The 19,121-nt window shown below is 63.9% G+C and overlaps 2 protein-coding genes across 3 annotated transcripts; both read right to left on the bottom strand.

Moving 5' to 3' along the window:
• Positions 1–3,408: 3,408 nt before the first annotated feature.
• SLC2A4RG (SLC2A4 regulator) lies at positions 3,409–7,205 on the bottom strand. Its single transcript, XM_066978425.1, is given in 9 exon segments — positions 3,409–3,621; positions 3,748–3,824; positions 3,826–3,870; positions 3,962–4,217; positions 4,333–4,433; positions 4,636–4,883; positions 4,970–5,079; positions 5,870–6,030; positions 6,998–7,205. Coding segments are annotated over 9 exon segments (1,233 nt in total). The 5' UTR covers positions 7,121–7,205; the 3' UTR covers positions 3,409–3,509.
• Positions 7,206–11,711: 4,506 nt separating this feature from the next.
• Positions 11,712–19,088, bottom strand: LIME1 (Lck interacting transmembrane adaptor 1). Of its 2 annotated transcripts, none has more exons than XM_066978426.1 (6): positions 18,203–19,088; positions 13,887–14,041; positions 13,450–13,501; positions 13,274–13,361; positions 12,685–13,100; positions 11,712–12,315 (listed from the first exon to the last, which is right to left on the bottom strand). In XM_066978426.1, exons 2-6 carry the CDS (start codon positions 14,003–14,005, stop codon positions 11,920–11,922), a joined length of 1,071 nt encoding a protein of 356 aa, XP_066834527.1. In that variant the 5' UTR covers positions 14,006–14,041; positions 18,203–19,088; the 3' UTR covers positions 11,712–11,919. The 2 variants fall into 2 exon arrangements, with proteins under 2 accessions (XP_066834527.1, XP_066834528.1); XM_066978427.1 differs by lacking the exon at positions 18,203–19,088 and adding an exon at positions 15,405–18,196.
• Positions 19,089–19,121: the final 33 nt, after the last annotated feature.

Raw genomic sequence — 19,121 nt, 5'->3', positions numbered from 1 at the left:
TGGTCCTGACACTTCCGTGCTCCGGAGGGCTCTTCTCGAGGCTCGGTAGTTAAAAAAAGGGCAGTTGGGGTTTTTTTTAATGCTGAAACTTTATACGACGCCACCGGTTGCTGCGAGCGGCCGGTGCTGGGGGCTTCGGGCGCGGGACCTGGGGTGGGATAAGGGGGGATAACGGCTGCAGCCCCCAGCCTGTGGGGTTGTGCCGTGTGCCCGGACACTGCCTATGCAAACTCTGCTGGTCTGGCTGTGCAGAACGCTCGCCCTGCCCTGCCCACCCTACCCACCTAGCTCGGGTGGCCTTCGGCACCGCGTCCTTGTACGTCCCCTCCGGGCTTCGTACGCCTTGCCGGGGTTCCCTTTTTTTAATTTTTTCTAACTGTATATACGTCTGTGTGTGTGCATGTGTGTATATATCAGTATATACGCACATACAGGTCTAGTTTCAAGAAATATCTCCCTTATAGATGAAAAATTGATGCACGTAGTCCGGTGACAATTTTTTTTTTTAAGTATTCATACATACTTGTAAATGTTGCTCCCTGAATTTCTTTATTATTCTCTTTTTTTTTTTTTAAATATAAAAGCGTGCCAGGAATTGGAAGAGCATTTCAAGCAGTACTTTGCGAGCTTCTCGTGCAAGACAGCACCAGGGTGTGTAAGCATCCGTGCGCTGTCCTTGCCTTCAGCAAACGGAGCCGAGGAGCAGAGACATCGCGCGCTAGGCAGGCTTGGTGCAATGTTTAAGGGAATTCTGTAGCGATTAAGGCAAATTACCTTCTTGCATCTCCTCCTATCAATTTATTTCAAAAATAGATTTATTATAAATTTATTTCATAAATTATCTGTTCTCGCGTAGGTTTTTCCCTTGGCCATGAGGCGTGAGGTCACCCTCAGACCTCTCAGCTCGGGGACGGTTCGGTGGGGAGGTGACAAATGGGGTGTGTCTAAGGAAGGATCGCAAAGTGACTCTCTTTTTTTAATCAAAAGTCAGTGTTTTGGACTACAAAAGGAATATTTTTCGTACGAAAGGAAGCCCGCTCTGGCGTTAGGTCCCGTTTTCTTTTGTATCTCGACTTATGCCTTTAACTACTCCGCTTTTCCAAAGTGCAAGCTGCATTCGTTTGGCGTTTTGTACGGATGTTTGGGGACTTAAGGACTGCTGTCAGCCGCTGGCTCCCAGGACGCCGCGATCCCGCGGGGGGCCGAGGGCGCGGGGCCAGGCCCTGCAGCCCCTCTCCCCCCGCTGCTTCCCGTTTTGCACATCGCCCCTTAGGAAAGAAACTCCATGAAAAAAAAAAATGCAAAAACTGGAATTTTTTGCAATATTATGAAAGATAATCTTATTTTAGCTCATTCTGTGACATGTGCGACTCCTAAGAAAGCCATACTTAATGGTTCTTTTTATTTTTAGTTCCTATATTGTGTTTTGAATTTCTGCCTTTTTTTTTTTAGTCCTGCATAGTAAGAGTGCTGTGTGTATGCTTTCATATATATTTATTTTTCAACGTGCTTTAAACCTGTCTACAAAAAGAAAGCTAAACAAACAAACAAAAAAAAAAAAGGACAGCGTTTGAAGATTGTTATTTTTTTTGCTGGGAATATTCTATATTATACTGACTTTATATTAATTATTATAAACCTGTGTTTGTATTGAAGATGTGTTTAATATTTTGGGGGAGGTGAGGCGATTTTAGTAACCAGAAGTCAGTGGGAGAACATGGCTGTGTTGTACTGATTTTCTGTAAATGTAGTTCAGGTAAATATGACCTTATTTTCTAGTTGATCTCACAGTTTCTTGTCTGCCTGGGCACGCCAGAGGTGTGCCTCTTGATTATAATTACTTTGTGATGGGATTTAGCTTAGACATACTTGCAAAAATCAATCAGTTTCAATAAATTGGGAAATTGCTGCTAAAGTTTTGCTCTGGCTCTTTTTTTTATATATCTTTTTTTTCTTTCCTTTTTTAACCCTCCCTCCCGCCCCCGGCCGTGCCGGCGGGGTGCTGCTGCCTTGCCCACCCTGGGCCCACCTAAGTCCCGGTGGCTCAGTCCCGACCCGGCACCAATTTCTTCATCCCTGGGGGCTTCACCTGAAATGAAAACGGTGCCTCGGGCCCTGCTCCCGGCTCTCAGGAGGACAGGGGTGGATCCGTGCAGTCCCCTTGGTGATGGGGAGGTTGCAGGATTGGGGCGAGGGCTGCACCAGGACCCCCCCCTCCCCGTCCTCCCTTACACCGCTCCCTGACAGCAGACCCCCAAAAGCAAGCAGGTAAATGGAATCATTAAAAAAGAGGGGAAAAAAAAGAAAAAAAAAAAGAATCCAAATTTTTTATTTTTCTTCCGGATCTGACACATCCCACGTCGGCGCCACAGCCGGACACGAGCGAGGGCTGAGCCTGGCACGGGCCCGTCCCAGCCCACGGGGCCAAAGCAGCCGGACCCCCTGCTGGGGGAGGGGGCGGGGGGGGCACCCTGCAATGGGAACCCCCCCCACATACAAGGGGGAGCAGCCCTGGAGCGGGACGGAGGGGATGGGGTGGGGGAGAGAGGGGCAAAGGCCATAAAGCCCTGTACAGCCCCAGGCTGGAGACAGCACGACACCACGGCCGGCACGCTCTCGGGCCCGGGGAGGGAGTAGTTTAAAAAATAGGCATTTTTATATATTTTATTTAAAAAATAAAAACACACGAAGGAGGAAAAAAAAAAAAGGAAAAAAAAAAAAAAAAAGAAACGTCTTTGTGCAGTTTGGCTTAGTGCAAATGGGCGCGTTCCTGCAGGCACTTCCCGGAGCACGGCCCCCGGCGGGAGCGTCTGCTCCCCAGTTACAAAAAATAGAGAGAAACGACGATACAAAGAGTAAAAACCCCCCGGGGGGGGGGGGGGGGGAGGAGGGGGGGGGGGGGGGGCACCCACGTCCACCTCGGGCACCCCAGGGTGCCCAGTCTGCCCCAGGTTAGGGCAGGGACACGCGGGTCGGGGGCAGGAACAGGCACCCCGATGAGGCCCCCCCCCGGCCCCAGGCACAGCTTATTTGAGCAGCGGGCAGCCCCCCTGCCCCGGGGGGGGCACCCCATGGGACCCCCAACCCCACACAGGGATGGGGGCTGGGAGCAGCCGGCCGCCCCCCCCCCCGGCCAGCCCCCACCGCTGTGCCAGAAAGGGGGGGGGGGGGTACAGAGAAAGGTTTAGCTTATTTTCAAAGGAAAAGAGAGGGAAAAGCTCTGTGGTGGTGATCGGGGCGGGGGGGGGCTGTGTGCATAAAGCTTCTTTTTGGGGGGGGGGGGGGGGGGGGAGCGCTGGTGGGTCAGGGTCAGGCCCTGGTGCACATGGCCCCCCCCCGAGCCCCACGGGGCCCCCCCATGGCCGCGGCAGCGCGGGGCCGTTCCCTGAGTCCGGCGGGGGGCCCCGGGGTTTGAGAGGGGGGGGGGCGCAAAGGCACCTCAAGTGCAAAATGTGCAAGAAGGGGGGGGGGGGGAAAGGCTGGGGGCGGGGGGAGAGCGGTCGGCGGGCTCAGTCGAGGAAGCGCTGGCAGGCCTTCTTCCAGCGGCACGCCGTGCACCACATCTCCCGGTTCTCCATGCCGTACACCTTGCGGCACTTCTTGGCCTCCCCCCGCGGCTTCCTGAGGGAAGGGGACCGAGACGGGGGGGGGGGGTCACGGAGACGTCACGGGGGTGTGGGGTGGGTGTGGGGTGGGGGGGGGCCACCCATGGGTGCCAAGCACGGGGCCTCGGCGGTGACAACTCACCTGGGGACAGCGGGCGGCTTGGGCAGCACCGGGGCGGGCACCGCCGGCGTCATCGCCACCGGCGGGGGGGGGCACCGGCGGCCGCTTCTCCCCCGCCGTGAGCCGCGGGGGGGCCGGGCAGCCCTGCGGGGAGAGGACAGGACACCCCCCCCAAGTCAGAGCAGCACCCACGGGTGCAGCACCGCGGCCCGGCGGGGGAAGGGGGAGGCCTCACCTGGTACGCGTGGTCGGTGTGGACGTGGCAGAGGCCGCCGGGGGGGGCCGCCGGGGGGCTGAGGGGGGAGGCCAGCGGCAGCTCGGGGCTCAGCAGCGCCGGCGCCTCCGTGCCGGGGAAGGCGGGCGGCACGGAGGAGGTGGGCGAGACGGGCGTGAGGCTGGAGAGCCCGTCCGTCAGCGAGTCCACGTCGACGTCCAGCTCCGTGTAGTAGAAGTCCTCCTCGCCGTCGCTCTGCTCGAGGTCGGCTTTCCGGCTGGAGGGACGGCGGGGTTGGGATAAGGGGGGGGGGGGGCCTAACCCCCTGGTGGGACCCCCCCCACCCAAGGGTGGCCGGGGAGCCCCGGGGTGAGGGGAGCCCCCGCGCTTACCCAAGGTGCACGGTTCGGATGTGCTTCTGCATCCCTGAGGAGCTGCTGAGGACTTTGCCGCAGCTCTTCCACAAGCACTTGAACATCACCTTGGTGGAGTTCTGCAGGCAACAGGGGTCAGCCCCGTCCCCCCAAACTCAGCCCCACCATCGTTCCCGTCCCTATCATCATCCCAAATTTCATCCTACCACCACCTCCAGCCCCCAAGCCCACCCCAAGACCTCAACCCCAACACCAGCCCCATCTCCGCCACCATCCCCAACCTCATCCCCGTCCTCGGCCCCGTCCCTGTCCCCGTCCCACCTTCCTCTTCCGCGGGATGGGCTCTCCGAAGACGAAGTGGGTGCCGTCGGGCTCGTCGGGGCCCTCGTCCGGCGGCGGGGCGGGCAGGAAGGCGCCGGGGACGTGGCTGGAGAGCGGGGGCGAAGGGGTGGAGGGGGTGGAGCGGTCGCTGGGGGGGTCCCAGCTCCAGTCCCCGCTGGTGTTGCTGCTGCTGCTGCAGCTGGAGGACATGGCGGGCGCCTCCAGCCAGGGCTCGCCACCAGGATCTGCTGCAGAGGAGGAGGAGGAAGAGGAGGGTGAGGTCCCACCGTGCCACACGCCCAGGGGGCACGGTGTCCCCAGGGTGTGCTCTTACCTGGGGCGGGGGGCGCCGGCGGGTGGCCGAGCACCAGGGGGCTGGTGGAGAGGCTGGTGAGCACCGCGGCCGCCATCACCTCGTCGATGCCCGCCTTGCCCGGGAGCTTTCTGCCAGCGAGAGCAAACGGGGGCTGCGGTGAGCACGGCCGGGACCCCAGCACCGCAGCGCATCCCCCTCCCTCCCCGTGCCCCCCATCTCCCACCCGCGGTGTCGGGGTGATCCCCCCACCCCCCCCGCCCCGGGCTGAGGCGGCACCGCGAGCCGGGGGCACCGGCACCTGCATCCTGCGCTGCGCGCAGCTGAGAAACGTGGGTTTGCTCAGCTGGGGCCAAACAACTTCCTGAAGTGGAAAAAAAAAAAATTTTTAAAAAAAAAATAGAAAATTTAGAAAAAAAAAAAAAAAAACATGAGCGAGAGGTCAGGAGCGGCAGGAGCCATTTTGCAAGCGCGTCCCAAAGCTCCGGCCCCGCAGGAAGGAGCGGGACGGCCCCGGGGGGGGGGGGGGGGCTGGATGCTGGGGGGGCTCCCGGACGGACAGACGGACGCACGGACGGACAGACACACGGCTCCGCTGTGCCCCCGCGGAAAGCGAATCAGCGAGCGATGAGCAAGCAAAGCGAGATTTATTTTTTTTTTTTCTTTCCCCTTTCCCACCACCCCGAGCGCTTCAAATTCGCGCCTCGCCGCAGCCGCACGGCGCCCGCGCGGCCCCGAGAGCGGGACCCGGGGCTGGGGCGGGGGTGGAACCCGGTGCCCGGTGCCAAGCAGCTGCCGCCGCCGGCTCCGGTTTCAACCCTGGGCACCGGGCCACTGCCGGGCCTCCGGGTCCCCGTGGCGGGTGGGGAAGCCCCCGGGGGGTGTGTGTGGGGGGGGTCCCCGTTGTCCTCGTCCTCCTACCTGTGCCGGGGCAGCGGGAGGCAGGCGGCGTGCAGCGCCAGGCACCGCTCCAGCCCCGCGTCCAGCACCCGCAGCATCGCCTCCTGCTCGGGGGGGTCCAGCCCCAGGGGCTCCCCCAGGCGCCGCAGCCAGCCCCGCGCCCCCCGGCGGGGCAGCGCAGCCTGCGGGGAGAGGGCGGCCGTCAGCTGGGGGGGGGGGGGGGGGGCTCGATCCCGGGAGCCCCCCCCGTTGAGTCGATCCCGCCGCTGATCGGTTCCCCATGGGGGTGTAGGGGGGGGGATATGGGGGGGTATGGGGGGGGGGGGGGGTGGGGGGGATGGGGGGGGGATCTGATGGATCTGGGGTGGGACGGGGGGGCGAGGAGGCAGCGCTGTGCGTGGGGACTGCGGGATCCCACTGGTGTGCCCTGAGTGGATCCCAAGTAGATCCCCCCCCCCTTACAGCTGGGATCTGTCGGGGATCCCCCCGAGCCCCGCAGCGCTCACAGCACCCCCCCCCCCCCGCGGGGCTGCTCCCCACGCCCCCCCCCCCCCCGGTGGATCCCGCACCCAGCGGATCCCCCCGCGGGGCTGCGGGGGGGGGGGGATCCGTCAGGGATCGGGCCCGGCACCCCCCCCCGCTCCGTGGGGCTGCTCCGCCGGCTTGGCACTGCCCCGCTCACCGGGGGGGGCACCCCCGCACCGGGCACCGACGGATCCCGGCCGCTCCCCCCCCGGCGGGGCCGGTGGATCCCCGGTAGATCCCGCGCGGGCGGGGGGGGGGGGGGGGGGGGGGGGCGTGGCCGCCGGGCCGGCCGCCAGCGGATCCCTCCCGGGGGGCGGGGCCCACCGGCAGCGCGCGCTTCCCGGGGGCGGCACCGGCGAACGGGACGGGACCGGGGCTCGGCGGGGCGGGGGGGCCGCGGGGGGGGGCCCGGAGGGTTACCGGGGGGGTACCGGGGGGGGGTCCGCTCCCCCTCCCGCCGCCCCCCGGTCCCCCCCCCCCGGCGCCATCTTAGCGGCGGGGAAAGTTTGGGGCGGGCGCGGCGGAGCCGCTGTCAGCTGCCACCGGTCCCCCGGCCCGGCCCTCCCGGCCCTCCCCCCGCCGCCTCCGCCTCCGCCGCTCTCGCCGCCGCCGCCGCCCCGGTACCTGCGGGGCCCCGTCGGGCTCGGGAGGGAGGCGGCGGCGAGCGCGGCGGCGGCGGGCGGCGGCGGCGGCGGCGGGCGGCGGCAGCAGCAGGGCGCAGGCGGCGGGGGGGCGCTCGGGCTCCATGCGGGGCGGCGGCGGCGGCCGCGGCCGGGGGCCCGGCGGGGAGCGCTCCGCCGCGCGGCCCGGTGTCGGCGGCGGCCACGCCCCCCCCGCCCCGCCGCCTCTCGCGATTGGCTCCGGCGCGCCGGGATGGAACGCGGCCGCCGCCTCCTCGGCTTCCCATTGGCTGCGGCGCGCTGCCACTTGGCCCGCCGCGCCCCGCCCCGCCCCGCCGCGCCCCGCCCCGCCGCCCCGGCCCCGCCGCCGCCATCTTCTCGCCGCCCCGCCCCGGCCCCGCCGCCCGCCGGCACCCCGCGGGTCCCCCCCCCCCCCGCCCCGCCCCCGGCCCCGAAAGTTGACGGAGTGCCCCCAAAAGTACCGTTCCCCCCCCAAATGAGGCGTCTTCCCCCCCCCCCAGAGCTATGGGGCGCCCCCACATTGTGCCCCCCCCAAACCACGGGGTGCCCCCAAGTGATTGCCCCCCCCCCCAAAGTGCCCCGTAACCTAAAATGCTCCCCAAAAAGTTGTGCCCCCCCCAATAAAGCTTCTGCAGACTCAGAGGGAAACCTGCAGGGCCCCCTAAAGGCCAAAGCCCCCCCCCAGAGTTGTAGCTGCCCCCCAAAGTCAAAGCGCTCCCCATAAGCTATAGCATTCCCCAAAAACCTATGCCCCCCCCCCCCAATTATGGGGCTTCCACGAAGTTAGACCCCCCCAAAAAACTCTTTAAGAGTCCCTTCATAGCCGTAGGGCTCCCCCATCAGCTATAGGGCTCCCCATAATTTACAGGGCTCCCCCTGAAGCTATGCCACCCCACACTGTGTTTGTCCAAAGTTACGGGGCTCCCCCCAAATTACACCCCCCCCCAGTTAAGGGGGTTCCCCCAAATTTGTAGGGTTCCCCAAAATCCTGGTAGCCCCCTCAGAAAAGTGATACGGTCCCCCAAAAGTTACGGGGGTGCCCCACTGGCTGCTGGGCTCCCCTGGGAGTTACGGTGCCCTTCGGGGGAGACGCTCGCCTCGAGGGGGAGACGCTGCCAAAAAGCCCCCAGCCCCACCGGGTCCTGGGCTGCCCCCATTGTTGGGGTGCAGGGGTTGCCCCAGGAGCACGGGGTGTTTTGGGGCGCCTCAGCTGTGTGGGGTGTACGGGGTACGGGGGGTGCCTGGGTCCCCAACGCTCTTGGGGTGCTGGGGCTGGCCCCCGCCCGCTCTCTGCTCCTCTCCTGCCCCAAAACCCGCGGGGCCGCGAGCAGGTGCCGGCGCGGGGCTGTTTGATTTTCCGACCCGCAGCCTGAAGGCCGGGACAGAGTCCGTGCGGTCATCCCTGCGTGGCCCCCGCCCGTCCCCCCCCCTTCTCTGCCTGTCCCCCCCCCGGCAGCCCCCTGTGCCCTGTCCAGCTGTCCCCTTGCTGCTGCGGGGCAGGGGCAGGAGCCTGGGGTGCTCGGCCACCCCTCTCCCCCCACATTGTCCCCTATATGTATTTTTGGGGGGGGGCTGAGGCAGGGGTGTCCCCTCTGCCCCACGCTGCGCCTCCTGCTCCCATGGGAACCCGGCCCAGGTGCTTTCACGAGCTTAAAACCAAAAACCAAACCAGGACCCCCCCAGCGTGCCCGGCCAGCTCAGGACCACCCCACAGTGTCACCCCCACGGGGACAGAGGGGGCAGAGCAGCGAAGACAGAGGCCGGCAACCCCACGGCACCCGCGGCGCCCCACGTTGCAGATGGGGGGTGAGCAGCATCCGGGGGGGCTCGGGGACGAGGAGCATCCCCAGCCTGTGGGACCAGCCCGGCCCCACAGACCCCAGAGCCCTCGTTAGCACTTGGGAGTTAACGACCAAGCACCCACCGAGTTATGACAGGATGAGAAGCGCAGGGTTTATGGCAGCGGCAGCGGGGCGGGGGCTCCCGCCGGCCGCCCCCCCGGCCTGGTTTAATCGTTAACGCCGCCGCCGCGCTGCTCCCGCCGCCGACCCCGCGTTGCACAACTCCCGGCGGCGCCTCGGGCACGGCTCCTTGCACAAGGGCCCCGCGTGCCGCGGCCTCGCACACCGGGCTCGGCCCCCTCTGCACGCCGCGGCACCCCCTGCCACGGGGCGTGCGGCTGTATGGGATGTGGGGGGTGTATGGGATGTGGGGGTGTATGGGCACAGACCGTATGGGATAGGGGGCTCTATGGGATATGGGGATGTATGGGATACAGGGCTGTATAGGATATGGGGATGTACGGGATATGGGGCTGTATGGGCACGGTGTATGGGAAATGGGGCTGTATGGGCACAGGCTGTATGGGATATGGGGCTGTATGGGATATGGGGGTGTATGGGCACGAGCCGTATGGGATACAGGGCTGTATTGGAGAGGGCTAAATGGGGTATGGAGCCCTACGGGCTGCGGTGCTGTATGTGGGGTACGGAGCCACTCGGCGGGCACAGCTCCGGGTGTGGGGCTGTTGTGGGTGCAGAGCCCCGGGGCTGCCTGCACCATACAGTCTGTGAAGCCATACGGGCTGCATGGGGCGTGGAGGCACACGGCGTGCCGGGCCATATAGCGTGCGCACCGTGCAGCATGGTGTACAGCACCACAAGATGGATGCACCGTGCAGCGGTGTGCAGCAAAGCGTGCAGCGCTGTGCAGCCCGCAGGGCAGCGTGCAGCACCCTACGGCGTGCAGCTCAGCACCCTACAGCGTGCAGGGCAGCGTGCAACACCCTACAGTGTGCAACACCCCACAGCGTGCAGCACGGCACTGTACAGCGCGCCCCACAGCACCATAAAGCATGCAGCACAGCACCAAACAGCAGGCAGGGCAGCGTGCAACACCCTGCGGTGTGCAGCACAGCACCCTACAGCGTGGAGCGCAGCACCCTACTTCGTGCAGGGCAGCGTGCAGCACCGTCCAGCTCGCTGGGCTCCTGCTCGCTCCCCCTTGTGGGAACAGCACCGACCAGCACCGTCCCCTTGCAGCGGGATGGGGACCCCCAGGCCCAGCAGGGGCTGGAGCAGAGGGGTGGGAGCCTGCAGCCTGCAGGGCCCGGCTGTGCCCGGGCAGGGAGGGTGCTCGGTGCTGCCAGCCCTGCCCGATCCCCCTGACGCCACCCTGGGGACCCCGTCTGTAAGACCCCCAAGGTGATGTTTCAGGATTCTTCATTTGCCACCCCGCTTTGTGAGGCACAATTCCATCGCCCCAAGGACTGGGAAGCTGCTCTTGTATTTCACTGGGAGCACGCCAGGCGGAATGGGACTTACAGGTGACAGCACCCCTGCGAACGGGGCTTTTTTGGCTGCCGTGGTGCTGCTGGGGCAGGGCTGGGAGATGCTTCAGCCCCTGAGCTCATCAGGAGAAATCGAAAACTGTCCTTGGTGTGGTGTATGGAGCCTGCCTCTCCTGGGGAGGCAGCGCAGCGACTCCCATGTCCCAACCACCCCAAACTCGTGGCTCCCATCTTTGCCTGGGAGCAAAGCAGCCCTGGTCCTACTAGGACATGATGCCCGTGTGTGGGGCTGGTGCAGCCCAAACACAGCTCCCAGGGGATTTGGCTGATGTGGAAGAGCTGCGGGATGGGGAAACGGGGATGGAGAAAAAGGGACGGAAAAAAAGGGGACAGGGAAATGACGCAGCCGGCGGGTGAGCCCACGTGTGGCAGCATCGCCACGAGCCATCCTGTGCCCTGTTCTATCGGGGCCCCCATCTCGCAGGGGGATGGGAGCAGCTGCCGGGGCCAACTGCGCTATCTCACAGGCCTGTGGTTTGGCATCTAGCGCAGCCCCAGCACGAACACCCCGCTGCCTCCCCGCCTGCCGCGGGTTTAACGTCCCCAGCCTGCGGCGGGCCTTTTGCTGAGCGCCGTGTTTTCGCTTTTCATCTCCTCGTCTGCTTCAATCGAGGGCAAAGCCGGCGGAGGCGGGCGCACGGCTTCCTTCCTTCCTCCTGTGCCGCGGCGCCCGGCCGGGCATCCCGCCCCGTGCCAGGACCGCAGCCCTCAGGCCGCCGAGGCGCTGCCACCGCGGTGGCAAAAGGAGCGGGCAGAGCCTTGGAGCCGTGGCTTTGGCACGGCCAGGGCAGGATCCGGCCCCGTAGCCATGGGAGCGTTGGTGCAGGATGGGCGCAGCGCTGTGATCCTGGCACCACCGCGGCGCCCGCAGCACCAGCACCGGCCCCACGAGCCAGGGCTTCCGATGGAGTTTTAGGGGTGTTTTCTCCTGAGCAGGATGAACGCAGCCCGGGAGTGACGTGGGGGCAGGATGGTGCTCGGGGAGGCAACATCGTGCGTGTCCGACAGGCAGCGAGGGTGGGTGGAAGGGAGGGTGCCGGGGGCGTGCAGCATCCCGGAGCAGAGCCCGCGGCCACCTCTGCCTCGTACCGCGGTCACGGCCGGAGGCGCCGCGCCTGCCTCCACGAACAGCTCTGGGGGCACCGAGGGATGGAGCAAAGCATCCCGTCCTCACTCACGGCATCGCCCTGCCGCTGCGTGGCCTGATCCTGCAGCCCAGGTCCACCACGGGGCTGGCTCGGAGCCCTGCCAGCACCAGCCCCAAAAGACATCCCCTGCAAATTCCCTGTCGGGGGCATCCCGACATCAACCCGCAGGCACAGGGTGGGACGGGACGAGGACGCTTGAAGAAAAGTAATGTAAAATATATACAGAGAGAGCGTGCAGGGATGCGGCCACCCGCCCGGCACCGCGTTGGTGTGTGCCCGTGCCCACCGAGCCACCGCCGGCCCCGAGCGGGGCTGAGCCCCGCAGAGCCCAGCCTGGGGGACCTGTGCCACGATGGCATCCGTCCGTCCGTCCATCCGTCTGCCCGTCTGTCCATCCGTCTGCCCGCACTATAGGTTGGTGATGTACACCTCCAGCCCGTTGGCAGCCGGCCTGCCGGAGGCTCGCCGGGATTCCCCTGCCCAAATTTCGCCGACGCTTTCGTAGAGGTTCTCGTGGGGACTGGGCTTCCCGGCCTTGTCCCGCTTCGCCGGCTTCTTCCAGGTCACGTCCACGGCCTCGTAGTCCGGGTCGGGGCCGCGGGCGCGGGCAGTCCAGGCCCTCTCGTTGATGGACTCGTAGCAGGGCTCGGGGGGGGCCGCGGACCAGCAGCCAGCCGGGGAGGGCTCCTCTTGGGCTGGGGGCAACTGCCCGGCCCCCCCCTGCCCCGCAGCCCTCGGGGCCGCAGCGGGGCCCTGGCTCTTCTTCTTGGTGGCTTTGCACACCGTCGAGTACATGTCTTCCACCTGCGGAGGGAAGGGGACGGTTTGGGGGGGATGACCCCAGGGTCCCCCCCAGGGCATTCCCATACCCGGCCCCCCCCAGTGCCTGGCACAGCCCCCAGCGGGGTGACGGCACCCATGGGTCCCCCGCTTTGTGCACCACCTGGGAACCTTTTGCAGGGCACGGAGCAGCACCCGGGCATTGCCCCCCTGCATCCCAGCTCCATCCTGCCCCCCCCCGCCCCGGCTCCACCCTGTGCCCCCCACCCCCCAAAAAAGCTGCTGTTAAAACGGAGCAGCCTTTGGCTACCCTTCTCCAGACAGGGGCGTTATGGGGACGGTGTTCTGCGCCCCACCCGCCCCCCACCCAGCGAGCCCCTCACAGCACCGTACCTTCAGCTGGGGGGGGGCATTGCCCGTGCCCTCCCAGCACCGGGGGGCTGCGGCAGGCCCCGCCACGGCCCCCTCCTGCTCCTCGCCGGGCGCCGTCTTCTTCACCTTGCGGACGCAGGCGTAGTCACCAGCCCCGCGCCTGGCCTGCGGTGGGGACACCCGGGTCCCCGTGGGAGCAGGGGGTGCGGGGGCATCGTCCCCCCCCACCGCCAGGCACTCGTAGACCGTGTCCTGTGCCGGGCGTCGCGGCGGGGCGAAGAGCAGGTTGGAGTAGGTCTGGTCGGGGGCCGGGGGCTCGGGGACGGGGATCTGGGGCAGCTCGCGGTGCAGGAGGACGCTGACGCCGGAGCTGTGCAGGGAGTCGGGGCCCGGGGGGGCCGAGGCTGGGGGGAAATCGAGGCTGGCCGGTCGCTGGTCTGCGGGGAGAGCAGAGATGGGGGCACGGGGAACGGAGCAGGCACCGCGGGGTGTGTGCGCCATGCACGGGGTGGCGCGCTCACCGGGATGCACGGGGGCCACGGTTGCCCGAAAAGGGTGGTTCCCCCCCCCGGCCCCTCACCCCAGCACCCTCAGCTCCGGGGGCACTCACTGTCGTCCCTGGCCTTCACCCGGTACAGCTCGTGCAGCTTGGTGTCCGACTTGCTGAGCGAGCGCAGCTGCGTCTGTCTGAGCAGGGACTGCAGGGCGGGGGGGACACGCACGGATCAGGCTGGGGCCGGGATGCCCGGAGCTCCCCGTTCCGAGCCTGCCCCCCCCCCAACTTACCTCGTCCACCAGCTTCACCCCGTCCGGAGGGACCTTCTTCCTCCTGCCCTGGCTGCGGGAGAAGCAGGACTGAGCTGGGGCAGGAGGCTGAGCAGCAGACACCCAGGGCCCCAGCCTGGCATCGCCGTGTGCCCCTCCCCGCAGCAGCACCCCCAAAACCACCCCCCACCCCGCTCCACCTCCAGCCTCCACATCCATCCCAAACCCCGCTGGGCGTGCAGCTCCGGCGCCCCGGGACCCCCAAGCATCGCCCCCAACATCACCTCCCCGTGGGCAGCTCAGCCTCGTAGGCTCCTGTGAGGCCACAGCCTCACCCCCGGACCGGCTCCTTTGGGTGCAGGACCCCCCCCTCATCGGGCAGCCAGAGCCACAGCAGGGTCCAGGGGGGAGGAAGCAGCCCCAAAAAGCACCCCCAGCGCCGGGGGAGAAGCGCGTACCGGCGGCAGGCGGCGCACAGGGCACCCACGTAGACCAGGAGGCCGAGCAGGGCCAGGGCGGCGAGCAGGGCCGGCAGGAGCGGGGGGCCCGGCAGCCCCTCGCCACGGGCTGCAGCCATGGGGGAGCCGCTTCCGAAAGCGCCGTGGGTCAAGCTCTGGGGAGAGAAAACACGAGTGGGGGCCGTGTGGCTGCTCTGTGGCAGGGACACCGCTCCCGCTGCCCTGCCAGCCGGTTCTTGCAGGTCCCCACGGAGCAGCCGGCCCCCCGGAGGCTTCCCGTAATATCTGGGGGGGTCCGGGGGGAGCAGGCACTGGGGACTCCATTTTCCGGCCAGCTGCTGCCTTCCCAGAGGCTCCAGCTCTGCCCAGCATGGTGTAAACACCCCACAGCGGGTGCTCAGCTTCTGGAAAGCAAAGCTCTAGATTTTGGTTCTTTCTAAAAAAGAACCAACGCAGAATTCAAGCTCCCAAGTTGCTCCCGAGATCTTAATTTGGAGACTCGCAGGAGACGCCCCGGAAGCATCACCGGGCTTTCTGCAGACACCAGGGCCGGGCGCTGCCCGTGGCGCTGGGTCAGAAAAGTGGGGAAATATTTGGCAAGGTCACCAAGACACAGGGGACAGCAAGGGCCACCGAGGCTGACTGCGATGGCGTGGGGTGGCCCAGGGGACATGCACAAGGAGAGGACTCGGCTTCCCGGAATGGGGGAGAGCTTCAGCCCTAGGGCTGCCCCCCAAGTCCTACGTCCTGGCAGGGGGGCAAAAAATGGGGAACCCCCTGCTGCAGTGGCTCCGCGCCCACGCCAGCTCCCCGCCATGGGCGCGCGGCAGCGCGGCACGCACGGACCCCGTGCATCCTCCTGCACCAGCACCCTGGTTTGCAGCTGCGGCTGCAAAGGAGCAGAAAACACCCAAGAACAGGAGGTGGGGAGGTGTCGGGGAGCCCGGCACGCAGAGCAGAGGCTCCCCAGCCCTCCGGGAGCCCCCGCCCGTCCCAGCGGGGCTCTCGACCCAGCAGTCACCGCTCACCGAGCACCAGCAACACCCAACGTCCCCGTCCCGGCTCGGCGGTTGGTGTGCTGCAAAAGCCCAGAGCAAAAGCTGCCACCACGTCACCCGCGCCAACGTCACAGCAGGCAGCAGTGGCTGCTTCTTGATCCCTGTGTCCCCAAAGGGCTGGTGAGCTCCTAGGGATGCGCGTGCCGGCATCGGGAAACGCACGGTGCGGAGAGACACGCAGGCAGCTCCCCAGCACTGCGACCACCGCAGAAAGACGTGGTGCAAAGACGATGCCATCAGCGAGGCGGGCGGCACGGTCCCCACAGGGCACCTCCAGGCCTCTTACCTTCTTCCCTTTCTTAATCCTGCCCCCAGCGATCAGAGGAAGCCCCACGAGAAGCCCGGGCCCCCTTTGCAGGAATCCCCAACGCTGATCCAGGCCCAGCCACTCCCCTCAGCCCCGGTCCTGCTCGCTGAGCCCAGCCCACGTGTCCGGCGCCGAGGCGCATCCGCAACGCACCCACAGCTCGGGCTCCTCTCCCCCAGCTGTGCCCCTCGTCCCCCGAGAGCATCACGGGCCAGGGAAGGACCTCGGGAGCCGAGGTTTGCCCCCACCGAGGGGCACATCTCTCCCCCCACGCTCCTGGTGCCACACACGAGCACGTTTGGCGCGTCTTTACCCAGATAAATGGGCAAGTCTTGGCCCTTTTTATCTGAGAACTTCCCACACCTTTGGAAACTTCGCCGGCTGCAGCCTTAACCCCTGGAGAGCAATTATTTCAATGCAGAAACGGAGACAGAGACGTGGAAGGGACTAACCGGGCTGGACAGACTGGCTTAGATCAGAGCTGGGAAGGAAACCCTGCTCCCTCCTCAACGACGTTTTAATTAGACAACACGGCTTTTCTGTCTGAGCATACATTATACGGATTACCTGCAACAGAGGCAGGCGCTTTAGACAATCCTGGCTGAACTCGTTTGGCTTATTACAGCGACAGGATCACAGGCTGTGAGAGCAACTGCACCCAGGGCAGGAGGGAAGAGCAGGCTCTGAAGTTGGGCAGACAAAAATTACAACGAGGCGCGAGGGCCGGAGGCTGCCGGTAAATCGGAATCGAAGCGTGAACTTTTAATGCCGAGGAAAGCACAGGCGGGGACAGCTGATCCCGCAGCGGCTGGGTTTTCCAGCCTTGAATTTTGAAGGTTCAAACGCGAGGATGTTTCCTGAGCTGGAGTTAACGCAGAGAAATTCTTCTGACCTACTTTGCCAATCCTCTCCTTCGTGCAGGAGAGTCCGTGGTTGCTCTTGAGCTGTCGACCTACGAAAACGTCTTTGGCACATTCAGGTTCAGCAGTCACTGGGAGAAGGCACTTCGGGGACAACAGGTCGGTTCCCCCAGGATTAAAAATCGGAGACCCGACGCTGGAAAACCCAGTGCCTGGCTGAGGCTGCTCAGACGAGACCGAGCAGGTCTGCAAGACGAGGATTTCAACAGACCTTCTGAAACGTGCAACTTAATTTCCTGCCAATAAAGTCATGGATCTCCACGTCCCGGGGCCATTCTTTGAGGCAAGAGACTCGGCAGACGGCATTTCGTAACGCGCTGGCTCCACAAGCCAAGATGGCTTTGATGGCAGCAGGTACGTGGGTGCGACGCACACCCGCAGCGCTCCGAGGAGGAACAGCTCCGTTTCACGACACCCGAGCACCGGCACGAAGTCGCTTTGTTACTGCAGGATGTGCGAGTTTTTTTGTCTCCAAAAAAGCCCCTGCTACAAACGGGTCAAGTTTCTTAGCCGGGCTTCGTGACAAAGAAATTAAATTTCCTGTAAAATTAAGTTCTGCTGCTGACAGCGATCCATCCAGCCAGATAAGAGTGCGTGCAATGCTCGGCGCGGCGTCATGGGAGGGAAGTCCATGAAACTACTGCGAGCATATTTGCAGGGAAGCAGGACAAACATTCGGAGCTGATTTCCACCTGTGATGGTGGCCAAGGCTGCAGCTGACACAGCCTTGGTACCCTGGGGACTTGCACTGAAAAAAGGCTCGAGAAGCAGAAGTAGACTTTAGGTGGGTTGTTTTTTTTTTTCCAATTACGAAGTGAAAGCCTCGTAGCAGTTACTCAACGATGCTTAACCTGCCCGAGACCATGGGATGCAATCAGTAAATCCCACGAATATTTCAAAGGAGGAGCAGGCACAAAGTCTCGCTCCCTTCGCTCACGTTTCTGCAGAAGAGGCAGGCTCCGAGGAAGAGATTTCACAGCCGAGCGCCTGCTGAGAAATTTCATTCAGAAAGGGCCGACGGTATTTCTGAACGCCGGACCCAAACATCACAGAACTTGGACGAACTCTTCTAAGTCCCGATCGCTGCCGATACGCTGGACTGGCTTTCGAGAAAACAAAAATAACCTTAAAGCCTTCAGGCAAGTGACCCTTCTGTCCACGCCATGTGGCTTGGGTTGAGGCTGAAATCGTTTCAGCATTCTTCTTCCTTCCCACCCTCGTGCGACTGCTGGAAGGACGCTCGGGCAGAGGAACGGCTTCCGAGCAGCAGCCGGGAGCCGGCCAGACGGATTTTCTGCAGAGCTGAGCCACGGCAGGACTCTGCTCGGCCGCGACCTCGGTGCTGCAGTGGGAGGAAGCCAGGTTCCCGAAGGCAGTACGAGGGCAGGCAGGAGAGGCACGTTTTTTTTTCCAGAATCGCCTGCCTACCTCTGTGGTTTTCTTGCCACAAATTCGGTACAGTTTGACATAATTTCAGATTAACAAAAGGCAGCGTTTCAGTGGCTGCACTCTCTCAAGCCTCTGTAGATCCCCACCTGCAGCCAGGAGCTCAGCATTTCCCCCAAGAGCTCTTCCGGACGCAAGCAAAAGCTCTAAGCCTCCCCCCCTACAAGGTAACTGATTTTTCTTTTCCTTGAAAAAAAATAAAAAAAGCATCCCATAACTTCTGAACTAAACAATTCGTTCAGCATGGAAGTGCTCTGCTCCCCCTCAGCCCCCAGATTCAGGCCCTGGGATCCCAGCAGCACGGCCACGTTCAGGGACCTTTGCTTCCTTTCCGAGCCCAGATGCTACCAGAGCGACAAACCATTACGCTGCACCAAGCCTGCAGAACTCCCTGCAGCTGGCTGAAAGTTTTACCCGGCCAACGCTTCGACTCCGAAGCGTTACAAATACGAAGCCTGCCTGTCCAGTCTAGCTAGCCCCAACAGCACCTCTGCCGAGGCTGCAGCGTGGATTAAAGAGATTTCCAACCCCTGGTTTGGATGCAGGCACCCAAGTTTGCCAGGCGAGAAAGTAACCACCACTTACTTGCAGAAACTCAAAAGCCGGTGAGCGAGAAGAACAGAAATCCAGTCATGTTCTCTTCCTTGCCGGTCAACCCGGAGAACTTCGCTCCCTTTATTCCTCAGAGTTAGTCCCAATTAGCGGCTCCCAAAGATTTCGAGCATCTCGATGCCAGCTCTCCCGCTCCTCTTCAGCTCGCTCTCGAGCAGGCAGCTCTGTGCAGACACCATGCAGCACAATACCACAGCTCGCTTCCTGGCCTGCAGAGGTTGTTGCTTCACCCAGTGGTAGGCTGGGTTTCTCCCCGCCTTGGCTCTGCGAGAGCAGCGCTGCAAACGGGCTCTGCAGGCACCCAGCACGCACGAGCACCCTCTGCCGCTCCCCTGCTCCCACGGAGCTGGTTTTGGAGGCGGCCGTCTATCCCCAGGTGAATATAAGGAAAGAAAGGCTCGCCACACGTGATCGTTACCTTGCAAATGAGCAGCGCCTAACAAGGACAGAGGGAAAAAAAAAAAAAACAACCACACACAAAACTTTATTCACCAGGGACGTGAACTGTCCCGGGCGGGAGGCAGCAGCCACTTGAATGGAAGTCTGACAAGTGAAGCTGCGGGAAATCCGAGGAAGGATGAAAATACAAGGCAGCTGAGCCGCGGGGCTGATGCACCCAGCTGTTACGGAGATGATACCAAACAGTGTTGGAGCACAAAACAAACCCAAGAAATTTCTCCGCCCGGCTCAGCTCATCGGTCACGGGCCACTTCCGCAAGAACCCGTGCCGAGCTGGGCGCGCTGATCCTTGTCACCACTCGAGTGTGGGAAACGAACAGGCACGGGGGAGGGAAGGGCACCGAGCAGCCATTGTTAAACCCCGAGTTAAACCCAGAGCGTGGAGAGCACGAATTCAGAACAATGAAGAGACCACAGCCAATTCGGCCAGAAA

Source organism: Anser cygnoides, chromosome 16, assembly GCF_040182565.1.
Source record: "Anser cygnoides isolate HZ-2024a breed goose chromosome 16, Taihu_goose_T2T_genome, whole genome shotgun sequence".
Taxonomy (NCBI): domain Eukaryota; kingdom Metazoa; phylum Chordata; class Aves; order Anseriformes; family Anatidae; genus Anser; species Anser cygnoides.
Note: the sequence above shows the minus strand (reverse complement) of the source record. Positions and strands in the feature narration are given on the sequence as shown.

What these genes read in the sequence shown, in the direction of transcription:
- LIME1 (XM_066978426.1), bottom strand. Translation starts at nt 14,005, where the DNA reads ATGGCTGCAGCCCGTGGCGAGGGGCTGCCGGGCCCCCCGCTCCTGCCG. An exon ending in GGGTGAAGCTGGTGGACGAG is followed by an intron (nt 13,362 to 13,449) that starts GTAAGTTGGGGG and finishes CCCGCCCTGCAG; the next exon opens with TCCCTGCTCAGACAGACGCA. An exon ending in ATGCCCCCCCCCAGCTGAAG is followed by an intron (nt 12,316 to 12,684) that starts GTACGGTGCTGT and finishes TTCCCTCCGCAG; the next exon opens with GTGGAAGACATGTACTCGAC.